The sequence below is a fragment of the Myotis myotis genome, unplaced genomic scaffold, assembly GCF_014108235.1.
Source record: "Myotis myotis isolate mMyoMyo1 unplaced genomic scaffold, mMyoMyo1.p scaffold_m19_p_5, whole genome shotgun sequence".
Lineage (NCBI taxonomy): Eukaryota > Metazoa > Chordata > Mammalia > Chiroptera > Vespertilionidae > Myotis > Myotis myotis.
The window spans coordinates 80,334,499-80,350,110 of NW_023416357.1; the positions used below are offsets into that span (position 1 = coordinate 80,334,499).

Genomic DNA, 15,612 nt, shown 5'->3' on the forward strand with positions numbered 1-15,612 from the left:
CTGATAAAGAAGGGTACACAGCCAGGAGAAAGAAACTCTCTCTTCCTAGCACTACATTCTGGAAGGAACATGAGCAGAATAATTTTTGTTACAAAAAACTCAGACAGTGGAGATCATAATCCCTCACTGCTTAAGTGTGGGCTGTTCCTAGCGTTGCCCGAAGGACACAGTGTGGAAGGAGGGGGTGTGCGAGAGTAGTTTTGTGGTGGAAAACACTGCCCAGCCAGGTTAAAATCAACACTCACAAATCACTTGGGTAGCATGTACACTTGATATAATGTGATGAAAATGCAACCTGATCTCTGTGACCTTCTTCCTCAAAACCATAACCCACCTCTAATCATAAGAAAAACATCAGACAAATCTCAATAGAGAGGAATACTACAATATAATTAACCGATACTCCTCAAAACTGTCAAAGTCATCAAAAATAAGAAAAGTATAAGAATCTGTCACAACCAAGAACCTTGACGACTAAATGTAATGCAGGATTCTGGATGGGATTCTGGAACAGAAAAAGGACATTAGATTAAAATAGCAATGTTTTCCCTGGCCGGTTTGGCTCAGTGGATAGAGCGTCAGCCTGTGGACTGAAGGGTCCCAGGATCGATTCCAGTCAAGGGCACATGCCTGGGACGCAGGCTCGATCCCCACTAGGGGATGTGCAGGAGGCGGCTGATCCATGATTCTCTTTCATTGATGATGTTTCTAACTCTCTCCCTCCCTCCCTCCCTCTCCCTTCCTCTCTGAAATCAATAAAAATATATTTAAAAAATAAAATAAAATAGCAATGTTTAAACTTCTTTCATCTCATGACAGACACAAATTAATTACTACAATTCTGTGACACACCAAAAAATGCTATTTTTTTTTTTGCTGGTCTGACAAAAAAAAAAAAAAAAGGTATAATTTTGATTCATTCACCATTGAAAAATCACTGGGTTAAAACTAAAGAAACCTAAATAGACTATGGACTTAATAATAATGTATCAATATTGGTTCATGAATTGCAACAAACATACCACACTAATATAAAATGTTAATAATAGGAGAAATTATGGGGGAAAGCAGATAGGGGAATCTCTGTATTATCTGCTCTATTTCTTTGTAAATCTAAAACAGTTATAATTCATAAAGTCTAGTAGTAAAAAAATTCCACAGAGAAACAAAAATATTTGTCTACAAAAGTCTTATGCCCCAATATTAACAGCAGTTTGATTCATAATTGCTAAAAGTGGAAACAACCCAAATGTTCAAGAGGTGAATGGATAAATAAACTGTAGTATATCTGTACAATAGAACACCGTTCATCACTAAAAAAGAGAAAATTACTGATATGCAACAACATGGATGAATCTCAAAAGCATGTTACTGAGTGAAAGAAGCCAGATACAAGAGTACAAACTGTATGATTACATTTTTATGCAATTCTAGAAAAGGCAAAACTTTTTTTTTTCAGAAAGCAAATCAGTGCTTGCCTGGGGCTGGAGGTGGATGAGGAGAATTGACTGTAAAGGGACACAGGGAATCTTTAGAAGTGGTGGAAATGTTCTATTTCTTGATTGTGGTGACAGTTAATGGGTATAAACATTTATTAAAACTCAGTGGATAGAGTGTAGGATGCAGGCTCCTCCCTGGCCCGGGGCCCTGGTCGGGGCTTAGGCAGGAGGTAATCAATTGATGTGTTTCTCTCACATCAATATTTCTCTCTGTCTTTCCCCCTCTCTTCCACTCTCTTTAAAAATCAATAGAAAAAATCCTTGGTTGAGGATTAAAAACAGAACAAAACAAAAAATCTCATTGACCTGCACATTTCAAACAAGACTATTTCTTTTTTAAAAAAAATATATTTCTTTATTGATTTCAGAGAGGAAGGGAGAGGGGAGAGAGAGAAACATCCATGATGAGAGAGAATCATTGATTGGCTGCCTCCTGCATGCCCCCTACTGAGGATTGAGCCTGCAACCCAGGCATGTGCCCTTGGCCAGAATCGAACCTGGGACCCTTCAGTCCGCAGGCTGACGCTCTATCCACTGAGCCACGCCGGCTAGGGCCAAACAAGACTATTTCATTGTATATAAATTATACTGTAATAAAGCAGATTAAAGTTTTAAAAAATTTTCACCAAAACAAAAACTCAGACAATCCTGTATAATAAAGAGCTAATATGCAAATGGCCATCACACCCTCACACCCTTGTGCCGGAACTGCTCAGACACTCAACACTGGAGAGAGAGGAATGGGTCCAGCCAGGCTGCGGCCCCGGAGAGGGACAAGCCGCCTGCCCTGCTGTCCTGGGCACCTGCAGCTGCGGGTCGGGCGAAGCCAAGCGCCCATGGTCCCCTGTGGCTGCAGTGGGCCCAGGCGAAGCTGGCCTGGGTCCTGGGTGCCTGCGACTAGCTGGTGGAGGGAATCTTGGGTCCCAGGTGCAGGGCAAGGCAGAGGCGGTTAGGGGCGATCAGGCAGGCAGAGGTGGTTAAAGGCAATCAGACAGGCAGAGGGGTTAGAGGCGATCAGGCAGGCAGGCAGAGGGGTTAGGGATATAATCAGGCAGGCAGGCAGAGGGGTTAGGGGTGATCAGGCAGGCAGGCAGAGGGGTTAGGGGGGATCAGGCAGGCAGGCAGGCAAGCAGTTAGGAGCCAGCGGGTCCCAGATTTCGAGAGGCAGTCCGACATACCCCGAGGGGTCCCAGATTAGAGAGGGTGCAGGCCAGGCTGCACCCCCCCCCCCTTCCCGGTGCATGAAATTCATGCACTGGGCCGCTAGTAGGAATATAAGTTGCTGAGGAGGCAATAATGAAATAAGTAGCTATTCAATAAGAGTAAATATTTGAGTGTATGAACTGATGGACGACAGTTCCAGTGAGGCTGGAAATGCTATTGGGCAATCTTTTTGTGTGTTTCCACCATTCCCCAAGTGTAGGACATTTGAGATTGGGAGGAGCATCTTTCTTCCTTCACTTCCCAGGCCCGGGAGAGAGGGATGGGGCAGCACCTCCTAATCAACAGGAGCCTTCTTAATATTCACTTCTTTGTCAGGAGATATGTCAGTCTCTGCACCCATCCTCACTTCCTGCTCTCTCTACTCTGGAGATCTGACACATCTATCTCTACTGCTACCTCCTTCCGCATCTTTTAGATTGTGCCCCCTTTTCTCTCTCAGAATATAAACATAATCACATCTGCTCCACTGAGTAAACTGCCTCTTCCATGACCTCTTCCTATAGCTACAACTCTGTCAGGTTCCTTTCCTTCACAGGACAACTTCTTGAACGACTCATCTGCCCTTGTTATCTGCCTTATTTTCCTACCTCCTATGCACATTTTAAAATTTCCTTTTTTGTGTACACAACATCCAGCTCTACAGGATCTTAACGTTTTGCCAGGTTTGAATTAGATCTTTCTTTAGAAATGAATAGATCAACAGATAAAATTAGAAATAATGTTAAAACTAAATGTTGGGGAGGGTGCAGAGAAACTGGACCTCTCAGACATTGCTGACGGGATTGTAAATGGTAAGGCCACTCTGGACAATAATTTGGTAGTTTCTTATAAAACTAAATATCCACTAATTGTACAACCCAGCAATCACATACAGGCAGCTATTCCAGAGAAATGAATAAAAACCTATGTATGAATATTCATGGAAACTTTACTCATAATAGTAAAAAACTGGAAATAACCCAAATGTCCTACAATGGGAGAATGGTTAAACAAACGTATACAATGGAATACTAGGCAGCAAGGAAAATGAATGAGTTATTGATACATATAACAACTATTTTCTATTGTAAGTACTAATTCTGTATTAATTATGTATGTTACAGATATAATCGTCCAGTCTATATCTTGACTTAAACTATGTTTATGGGACATTTTGTAATGGAGAAATTTTTGATTTATATAACACCTAATTTATAAATATTTTTTATGATTTGTGCCTTTTATTATATCTTAAATAATATTTTCCTGACCCAAAATAAAAACAATATTTTCTTTTTGAAGTTTTCCTTTTTTTTTTTTTTTTACATTTAGGTCTTTAATTTTCCTAACATTGATTTTTATGTATATACTCTAGAGTTCAAATAGAATTATATTCTTTTCTATTTATTTACTATTCAACATATTCTCCATTGGTTTGAATACCTATTATGTTTAGGTAAAGTTAGTTATCTTCATGGATTTAGTCTATTTTATGATTTATTTAACTGTGCCTAAACAAATGAAACTGTGCCACATTTCATGTCAAGAGACCTACCTACAATTATTTCACACAAAATGTTAAAATATAAAGAGAAGAAAAAATATATACTATGAAAACACTAAACAAATGAGAATTGTTATAATATTCAGAGTATCAAAATTAGAACTTAAGACTAAAAGCAAGAAAGTAACATGAGTAATTTACCATTAACATAAGACAATCACAAAGTTGAATATACTTAACAACATAACCTTGAAAAGTATAGATTGAAAACAGCCTGAATCACAGAGAAACAGTCAAATCTACAAACACAGTATGATACACTTATGTCTAAGCTAATAGATTGAGCACGCAGAAAAATTAGTGAAGATATACATGTTTGGAATAAAAATGTCAACAATCTAAATCAAATAGGTTCAGAATTCCATTCTGGAGAAATAGAGAATACAAATTATTTTATTTATTTTTAAAAATATATTTGTATTGATTTCAGAGAGGAAGGAAGAGGGAGAGAGAGATAGTAACATCAATGATGAGCGAGAACCATTGATCGGCCACCTCCTGCATCCCACAACCTAGGCATGTGCCCTGACCGGGAATTGAACTGTAGCCTTCTGGTTCATAGATCGATGCCCAATCACTGAGCCACACTGGCTGGGCGAGAATACAAACTATTTTTTAAGAAAATATAGCCCTAACCGGTTTGGCTCAGTGGATAGAGCATCGGCCTACGGACTGAAGGGTCCCAGGTTTGATTCCGGTCAAGGGCATGTACCTTGGTTGCGGCACATCCCCAATGGAGGGTGTGCAGGAGGCAGCTGATCGATGTTTCTCTCTCATCGATGTTTCTAACTCTCTATCCTTCTCCCTTCCTCTCTGTAAAAAAAAAAAAAATCAATAAAATATATTAAGAAAAGAAACTAAACATAATTCCTAAGTAATTCATGAATTAAAGAGAAAATTACTGTGTAAATTACAATACATGTGAACATGAATAAAAATGAAGTTTCCATATATAAAAATTTGAAGAATATAGGCTAAAGCTGTACCCTGAAGGAAATTTATAACCTTAACTATTTTTATCCCATATAAGGAAGATTGATAGATTTGTGAATTGTTCTGAATCATGAAATTAGAAAAAAAAGAAATAAGGGCTTATAATGAGGTATTCCACATATGCTTGCATAAGAGGCTGTTCCCACTGGGCGCTATCACAGTTACTCCTCACCAGATTCCATCCCACTCTGCTCGAGGCTGCTGGATGCTCCAGCAGGCCTGCCTCAATTTTCTGCTTAACACAGGGCTGCTTGCCTAAAAATCTACGATTTCAATAGGCATAATACTGTCTCTGTTGGTTATTACCACTGATAGGAGTATCTTTTCATATTAATAAATGTAATTGTATAAAATAAAAAAGAAATAAATCCTGAAATAAATCAAAGGAACACATATCAAAGATATAGTAGGAACAAATAAAATAGAATGGAGATTCATTTTTCTGATAATATGGCAGAACCAAATATTCACACGAACCCTTACACTGAGAACCACTAAAAATTCTGAACAAAAAAAAAATTTTTAATGTTTAAAAAAAATAGATTTTTAAATAATTGAAGATCTAACAAAAGAAGGAATTTTTATGTATTTATTTATTTTTAGATGAAAATCTAAGTGCAGGCAGGAATTTAAATAAATAAATGAGGCACTCAAGACACTTTTGCCCTGAGGTCATTTGCTCTGCCTTGAACATCTTATCTCTTATCTTTCTGGAGAATTCCTATTTTTTTCTTTAAACCCCAGATCAATTGTAACCTTCCTTAAATGGATAGCCTGACCAGTTCCTTGTGGTACATATCTGTTTAGAAATGTCTGTCATATAATAGGCGCGCAACAGGCAGCTGTTGAATGAGAGTATAAATAAAGGAGTGGTATACTAGTAAACTGGGGAGGGTCATTGTGTCCCAGGGACAATATTTAGAAAGAAGGATGTGGCTTCCTGTTGGTACAAGCTTCCCTACCCTTTCTTTCCTTACCGTGCCAGCAGGGCCTCATCACGTAGAGTAGTTACATTCAGGTAACTTCCACTTGAGTGCCCAACTAAAGAGCTGCAGGGCAGTGTAGAGGGCTGAGCACAGAACCAGACTTCCCCCGAATCCGTATTTCTGTACTGGCAGGTAGGCCCTCTTGTTCCAATGGACAGAGGGTCAACATTGCAAATCACAGTCTCTTCAATGCCTGTGGGTCCCCGGAAATACCCTCTAAAATCAACAGTGGCTCTTTTCTCTCTCCAGATTCTTCGCAGAACCCCGACTGCCTCGCTGGAATGGATCAGCCGCACTTGCACCTGGGCCTGCCCAGCCCAAAGAAGGGGGAAGGACAGCAGGTATGTGCCGTTCTCCAGATCCTGGACATCCCCGGGGGCCCCTGCCTTCAAGTCAGGACCCAGCAGCTGTGCCCGAAACAGATCCCCACCGTGGGTCTTGGGCCTGCCCCTATGGTCTCTGGCCACAAGGATGGCCTCCAGGTAGCCTCCCAGGGCATAGCTGGCCTGCGCAGGACCCCTCAGGTAGTAGGTGGAGTTCTGGGGGCTGGTGGAAGCCAATAGGTCCTTTTCTTCTCCTGGGCTTGAAGGCCAGTACAAAAGATGGGTCAGGTTGCCAAACTCCTGGGAGACAGACTCCAAGAGGGAGGGCTTGGGGACAGGTTTAGAGGCACAGCAAGGTGCTGGGGGCCGAGGGATGGTGCTGTCAGGCCAGGGCATCTTGAAGTAGAAGATCTGTGGGTGGAGAAAGGAGAATCTATCAATGGTTTATGTTTTCTTCACTTTCCTTCAGGAAGGAGATTTCCACTCAGCAAAACCAGTCCCCTCTGCCAGGAGTCCTATCCTGCCTGCGCCAAGCTGTCTGTCATTCACTAGCCTCGTCAGTGTCTGAGTCATTATCCAGTTAGTTAAAAGGAGCACCTCCTGTGAAGATGAAGTTATATCCCTGGATCTCAACTGTATCCTTATCTCAGCCTTATTCCCTCCACTACCACCCTCATCCCCACGCAACATGCACAGAGATACGTGCAGGCCTACATCTAATTGTCGTATCTCTTGTTTACCACCCAGAACCTGGCATTCTGATGAAGTGTCCTCTTTTTTCTTCCTATTCCCTCTCTCTACCATCTCACCCCCACCATCTCCAAACTAGATTTCCAACAGAGAACTGGGGGTGGGCAAGTCCATTACTCAGTGCTGTTGAGGGTTTAAAAAGCATGAGGTTAGACTAGCTGTGGGCAAACTACGGCCCGTTTGAAATGAATAAAACTATTGAAAAAAAAGGCTGTACCCTTTTATGTAATGACTAGAGGCCCGGTGCACAAAAATTTGTGCACTCGGGGGGAACGGGGGTCCCTCAGCCTGGCCTGTGCCCTCTCGCAGTCTGGGACCCCTCGGGAGATAACGACCTGCTGGCTTAGGCCTGCTCCCGGGTGGCAGAGGGCAGGCCCAATCCCTAGGTGCAGCCCCTGGTCGGGCTCAGAGCAGGGCTGATTGGGGAGTTGGGGCGCCGCCCCCTGTCACACTCAAGGCAGGGTCGATGGGGTGGTTGCGGCGCCACCCCCTGTCATGCACAGAGCAGGGCCAATCAGGGGGTTGGGGCGCTGCCCCCTGTCACACACAGAGCAGGGCCAATCAGGGGGGTTGGGGCTCCTTACCCTGTCACGCACGGAGCAGTGCCCATCAGGGGGGTTGGGGAGCTCCCCCCTGTCACGCACAGAGCAGGGCCCATCAGGGGGTTGGGGAGCTCCCCCCTGTCATGCACAGAGCAGGGCCCATCAGGGGGTTGAGGAGCTCCCCCCTGTCACTCAGAGAGTAGGGCCGATAGGGGAGTTGGGGCGCCGCGCCCTGTCACACACAGAGCAGGGCGGATCAGAGGTTGGGGAGCTCCCCCGTATCAGGCACAGAGCAGGGCTGGTCAGGAGGTTGTGGCCCCACCCCCTGTCACACACAGAGCTGCAGGGCGATCAGGGGGTTTGGGCGCTGCCCCCTGTCATGCTGATCCCGGTGCCAGGAGGCCTCTCAGCTCCGCTGATCCTGGTGCTGGGAGGCATATTACCCTTTTACTATATAGGGTAGAGGCCTGGTGCATGGGTGGGGCTGGCTGGTTTGCCCTGAAGGGTGTCCTGGATCAGGGTGGGGGTCCCCACTGGGATGCCTGGCCAGCCTGGGTGAGGGGATGATGGCTGTTTGCAGCTGGTCACAGACCCTTCAGTGTGAGGGTCTCCACTGGGGTGCCTGGCCAGTCTGGGTGAGGGGCTGAGGGCTGTTTTCAGGCTGGTGGGTGACGGAAGCTCCCAACTGCTCCTTTTTCTCTTTTTTCTTTTTTTAATTCTGGGCCAGCTTTAGCTCTGAGGCTCCAGCTCTTAGGCCTCCGCTGCTGAAAGTAGGTATCTGGTTTGTTTCGGTTCGAAACAATGTATAAATCCAGCTCTGACTCCAGCTCTGAGATCCCAGCTCACTGAAAGCTGGTTTCTGGGGGTTTTTTTTAGCTTCTATATTTGTTAAAATGTTTCAAACTGAAGGCTCAGAGGCCTGCAAGGCAGGCGGGGAACGTTGGTTTCCTCCGTCACTGAAGCAAGCAAGCCTCATGTTAGTTTCAAGCTGCCTGGCTGCCTGCTGCCATCTTGGCTGGCAGTTAATTTGCATATTGCCCTGATTAGCCAATGGGAAGGGTAGCGGTCGTACGCCAATTACCATGTTTCTCTTTTATTAGATAGGATGTTTACTTTGAATTTATATTAGTTCACACAAACACTCCATCCATGCTTTTGTTCCGGCCCTCCGGTCCAGTTTAAGAACCCATTGTGGCCCTCGAGTCAAAAAGTTTGCCCACCCCTGGTTAGACCATTTCTTAGGGAGCTCCCGCTCTAATTGGGCTCAGTGGACAAAAGAAGCAATTTGACCTCAGAAACTATTGGAAAAGTAAGAGGCTGTAGAAAGGCAGAGACAGAGGTGATGGCTGGAAAAAGAACCGATATATGGCAGGTTCTTTTCTAGGAAGACATGGTGTTTGCTATGACAAAAGAGTCTCCTCCGGGGGCCCAGCGCTCTCTGGTATCATATCCCATGAAACACAAAGTCACAAATACAGACCAGGAAGAGCAGTAGAGGGAGGCCTTGTGTTGTGTGGTGGATATGAGAGTGGGCCTATATGCCTGACCTATCAGATACTTACCTACACCCACCAATAGTCCCTTCTATTCAAGCAAGTGTGATTCAGAAAAGAAGCAATCAGTGACACATCTCAAATTCCATGGCAGCATATGGAGGGTGTGTTTGAGGCTGAAATCTCTGTTTTGATTGCTGGAGGAGAAAACACTCACAGGACTGGCTCCTCGCCGGGCTGGAGAGAAGCAGGGTTCAACATCATAGAATCTGGGCTCAGATGCAGTATTATGTGGTTTCTTGGAATGCTTAGCCCACACAGGCCAGTGGTGCCTTGGAGGAAAGTATACCTGGCAAGGTGTCTGGTCCTGATGGGGCCTGTTTACAGACCCTCATCCTGGGCTGGGAGAATATCAGGGGAGCACTGAATTGGCAGATCACAAGTCAGAATGGCTTCTTGTCCATCTTAACAAAGGGCAGAAAACGTGCCGGTGAACATGTCTTATATTCTCAGAGGCAGAGACTGTTTTGCCTCCTGTTGCTTGCAGCTTTGCCACCACACAAAGTGTCCTGAAAATCTGAACTGACCAGCAAGAGTGGCCAAGCGTTCTGTTACGGCAAATTTGAACAGAGTTGAGAAAGACCAAAAGTATCAATTCAACATGAAAAGAATTATTAGTTGGGGGAGGTTACATGAAAAGAATGATTAGTTGCTTGTTTTGTTATTCCTATGTCATATGCACATTATATATATTCTTTGGCATGTGAAAAATATTTCATAATAAAAACAAAAATTGTAAAAAATTCTCTGCTTAATTTCTTTTTAACCAAAAAGGAACTATAAAAATAAAAATACAATCTGTCTAGGTAGAAATAAAAGAGAAATCTTCAGAAGTAACATCTTTAAGGTGGCGACTAGAAAACCCTGAATCCTCTTTCTCCCATGAATTCACAGATTCAGCAACAATTCAGTCACTGAAAGGCTTTTATACCAGGTGAACAGGAAAACAAACTTACCAAAAGTGGTAAGGAGATTCAGGACACCCCTGGTATACTGTAATATGGTCAGGAAGAGAACCCCAGCTCCCAGCTTCTATCAGCTCTAGTGTCCCAACTTTTCTGTAAGGGTCTTCAGTGAACTGGTTTCTGGCCTGCCAGTTTGCAATGCTGATTAGACCAGCACAACCTAGCTGCCTGGGAGAGAACAAGGACTACTAGCTTAAGCTGGTAGTCACCATAGCTCCTTCCCCCTGGCTCAGCATGGCTCTCTATGCTGGTGGAAGAAGCCAGTCACAGAAAGACAACTATTGCATGATTCCTTTTATAAGAAGAATCTAAAATTGTAAAATTTATGGAACTGAAGAATGGTGTTTGCCAGATGGCAGGGAGAGGAATAAATGGGGAGTTATTGATAGATCCTCCCTTCGCCCCAACTGGTGGGCGGAGTATGATGTAACCTGCAGCCTAGAAATACCTGAGAGACTAACCATGTACCTTATATGCACTATACATTGGACCACCAATCCACACCTGCCAAATACCCTAAGCCGTTGTTCCTATAAGGACCATACATTAAGCCACCAATCAGCGTGCGCCGAGTACACTAAGCCCCCATTCCTTCCCATTCTGTCCTGCAAAAGGCATGCTCACCTCTGCACATGCTGCTGTCCTCCAATTGGGAGATAGCCCGGCAGGTCTCTTTGCCTTAATAAGGCCTGTAATCCTGGTTTTTGGCTCCCAACTGTTCTCACAGTTATTAGTTAACAAGCGTAACATTTTAGTTAAGCAAGATAAACTCTACAGGTCTGTTGTACAACATTGTATCTAAAATACTGTATTGTATACTTTAAAAATTGTTAAGCAGGCAGATCTCATGTTAAGAGATAATAAATCTTATAATAATAAAATAAAATTAAAAATATTTCTTTTAGCCCTGACCGGTTTGGCTCAGTGGATAGAGCGTTGGCCTGCAGACTCAAGGGTCCCAGGTTCGATTCCAGTCAAGGGCATGTACCTCGGTTGTGGGCACATCCCCAGTGGGGGATGTGCAGGAGGCAGCTGATCGATGTTTCTCTCTCATCGATGTTTCTAACTCTCTATCCCTCTCCTTCCGCTCTGTAAAAAATCAATAAAATATATTTTTAAAAAAATATATTTCTTTTACTCAAAAGACACTATTAGAATGAAAAGCAGGCATGACACAGAGCTGGAGAAGATATTTGTACCATGCACAACAAATGAAGGAGCTTGTATTCAGAATCTCTAAAGAATTCCTATTCTGTCTAATAATAGACAAACATGGTAATTGACCGTACCTTCGCTACGCTTCCCATCAGCTAATCAGTGTGATATGCAAATTAACCGCCAACAAATATGGTGGCTAATTTGCATACTGCAGGCAGTGCAGGACAACGCAGCTGCCAGCGCGAGCCACCATCCCATGCCACAGGCTGGCCCCAGAAGCTGCCCCGAAGCCAGTGATCGAAGTGAGATGGGGGTCTCCTGCCCAGGCCTGACACCTCTGGTGGAGGCGTCAGGCCTGGGCAAGGGGCCGATCTGACAATTGGAGGGTGATGGGGGTCAACGCCTCTGGCTGAGGCATCAGGCCTGGGCAAGAGCAGAGCCGGTGATCAGGGGGAGATGGGGGTCTCCTGCCCAGGCCTGAAGCCTGGGCCAGAGGCATCAGGCCTGGGGTGCAGGTGGGGGGCCAAACCGGCGATTGGTGTGAACTACAGAGGAAACACCTTTTCTGACCGCTCATTGGTTAAGCTCCCTGTATGCCACTGGTAATAGTCTTAGTAACTTGGGTAATAAGAATCCAAAAAGTGATCCTGTGTTTTTTACCACACTCCTGGTGAAAAAAATGAAGGTCCGCTGCTGGAGGGCTAAGAAATGTCATATCCTGCCCTAGCTAGTTTGGCTCAGTGGATAATGCTTTGGCCTGCCGATGGCAGGGTCTGAGTTCAATTCTGACCAAGGGCATGTACCTAGGTTGCAGGCTCCTCCCTGGCTGGGGCCCAGGTCAGGGCTCATGCAGGAGGCAACCAATCAAAGTGTTCCTCTCACTTTTTAAAAAATATATATATTTTATTGATTTTTTACAGAGAGGAAGGGAGAGGGATAGAGAGTTAGAAACATTGAATAGAGAGAAACATTGATCAGCTGCCTCCCGCACACTCCCTACTGGGGTTTTCCCATAACCAAGGTACATGCCCTTGACCAGAATTGAACCTGGGACCCTTGAGTCCGCAGGCTGACGCTCTATCCACTGAGCCAAACTGGTTAGGGTGTGTTCCTCTCACTTTGATGTTTCTCTCTGTCTTTCCCTTTCTCTTCCACATTCTCTAAAAATCAATGGAAACATATCCTCAGGTGAGGATTAAAAAAATAATAAAGAAATTATTATTATATGAAAGACACATCTTGAAAATGCTTAAAGAAAGTTATTTATTTATTTATTTTTTTTATGGTGAAGGGACTGAAGTCTGTGTTTATGAAAAAACCTTGCTGGCTGTGGTGACTGGCAGTGGGTGCAGCAGCGGGGTGATGGGGCTGGTGCCTTCCCCTGATCATCTCTGTCACCTCCCACAAAGGGAGGCCAGACTGTAGCTTAGGCTCTATTCCCAAGGGGAGCAGGGATCGGGCCTAAGCCATCACTAGGACATCCCCTGAGGGCTCCCAGTATGTGAGAGGGGGCAGGCTGGGCTGAGGGACACCCCCACCCCAGTGCACGAATTTCGTGCACCGGGCCCCTAGTAGATTAATAAGAAAAGACAAACAACTTAATTGTTTCACAGAGGAAAGTCAATGACCAATAAATATATGAATAGGTGCTTAGCTGGATTAGTAAGAAAAGGATTGCAAACTAAAACCACAATGAAATACCTTTACATATTCAAAGAAAAGTTACAACTAAAAGACAATACCAATGTTAGTGAGGATGTTAAGCACTGAATCTCTCATTGTGCTGGTGAGAACATAAATTGGGAAAACCACTTTGCAACACTGTTTGTCAGTAGGTACTAAAGCAGTGGTTCTCAACCTGTGGGTCACGACCCCTTTGGGGGTCGATTGACCCTTTCACAGGGGTCGCCAAGACCATCGGAAAACACATTTTCGATCATCTTAGGAACTGAGACACAGCTCCTTTATCCATCTCCAGGCGGTCCGCCCACATGCAGATACTCCCACATACGAGTACCCAGCGTGATGACATCATCGCACCAACCCCATCACATACACCCCGTACAAATACAGGTGTATGTGACAGGGTTGGTGCCATAATGTACTTATGCGGACCAGCACACATGTGTAGAGAGCAGCTGCTGTGTTGAAAGCAGCAGTATTGGAGGTAAAACACTTCATGAATTATAATTACTGGGTAAATGTAAAATCATGTACTGTAAAATCATCAACTACTGCAAAAAAAGGTATCTGTACCATGGGAACTTAATCTGGATGCTGATCGGTCTTTTTACATTCAGCTGTGGTTGATGTGAATACTGCCCCCTTGTGATAGTAACAGGTATGTAAAAACAACAACACAGAGAATGGTAAATCATAGGAAACTTTAATGAACTGAATTGACTGAACTATGCCATGGATCATCTTTTGTATTATTAAAGCTATTGTTATGTATTATTTTCATTAGCAAACCATCCCATGACAATGGATCGTGTAGAGAAGAATGTTAAGAAAAGAAAATATAGTGAGGATTTTTTACAGTATGGTTTTACCTCAGTAACTACAGCAGGAATTGAGAAACCACAATGTGTTATTTGTTGTGAAGTTCTATCAGCCGAATCTATGGAGCCAAACAAACTAAAACGCAGTTTTGATAGCAAGCACCCGAGCTTTGCCGGCAAGGATACCAACTATTTTAGAAGCAAAGCTGGTGGACTCAAGAAAACCAGACTTGACACTGGTGGCAAGCACCACAAACAAAACGTAGCAGCCGTTGAAGCTTCATATTTGGTGGCACTCAGAATCGCCAGAGCTATGAAACCTCACATCATTACTGTTGCCAGCGGCCAAAGACATTGTTCGAGTTATGATTGGAGACGAATTTGTTACGAAATTGAGTGCAATTTCCTTATCTAATGACACCGTCCGCAGAAGAATAGATGACATGTCTGCTGATATTCTTGATCAGGTAATCCAGGAAATTAAATCTGCTCCACTTCCAATATTTAGTATCCAGCTTGATGAGTCTACAGGCGTTGCAAACTGTTCACAGTTACTGGTTTACGTGAGGTATATTAATGATGGCGACTTTAAAGATGAGTTTCTTTTTTGCAAACCTCTTGAAATGACAACTACTGCACGTGATGTATTTGACACAGTTGGTTCATTTCAGAAAGAGCATAAGATCTCTTGGGAAAAGGTTTGTGGTGTTGGCACAGATGGTGCTCCAGCTATGCTAGGATGTCAATCTGGATTTCAACGTTTGGTACTGAATGAGTCACCAAAAGTCATCGGAATTCACTGTATGATTCATCGGCAAATATTAACAATGAAGACGCTGCCACAAGAGTTATAAGAAGTAATGAAAAGCATCATAAGTTGTGTCAATTTTGTAAAGGCGAACACTTTATTTGTATTTTTTAAAAAATATATTTTATTGATTTTTTACAGAGAGGAAGGGAGAGAGAGAGTTAGAAACATCGATGAGAGAGAAGCATCGATCAGCTGCCTCCTGCACACCCCCTACTGGGGATGTGACCGCAACCAAGGTACATGCTCTTGACGGGAATCCACTGGGACCCTTCAGTCCCCAGGCCGACACTCTATCCAGTGAGCCAAACCAGCCAGGGCAAGGCGAGCACTTTAAACAGTCGACTGTTTTCGCAACTGCAATGAGTTGGATGCACTGAACAATGCTCTGCTATTTCACACTGAAATGAGATGGTTGTCGAGAGGAAAAATTTTAAAATGTGTTTTTGAGCTTTGTGATGAACTCAAAACGTTTTTTAATCAGAAAGCAAGACAGCAGTTCGAAGCACTTTTCGGTGATAAAAGTGAACTGCAGAAAATAGCTTACTTGGTTGAGTTAAATTTATCACTGCAAGGACCAAATGCAACATGCCTCGATTTGTCTGAAAAGATCTGATCATTCCAAATGAAACTTCAGCTTTGGCAAAAAAAAAAAATTGGAGAAAATAAAATTTACACGTTGCCTACCTTATCTGCTTTCTTTGAGGAACATGACATTGAACAAGACAAAAGGATTATGATGATAATTTCTATGAAAGAACACTTGC

General features: G+C 43.7%; 1 protein-coding gene across 8 annotated transcripts in view; it reads right to left on the reverse strand.

The window, feature by feature from the left end:
- LOC118656064 (NXPE family member 3-like) overlaps window positions 1–15,612 on the reverse strand; it is a 64,990-nt gene that overhangs the window by 19,838 nt on the left and 29,540 nt on the right. For 7 of the 8 annotated variants that reach the window (XM_036308808.1, XM_036308807.1, XM_036308809.1 and 4 more), the window contains one exon: window positions 6,237–6,979. In XM_036308808.1, the coding sequence (XP_036164701.1) occupies window positions 6,237–6,979 (743 nt within the window). Of the gene's footprint in view, window positions 1–6,236; window positions 6,980–9,422; window positions 9,447–15,612 lie in introns of those variants that run through there. The other variant, XM_036308814.1, reaches the window with a different exon arrangement.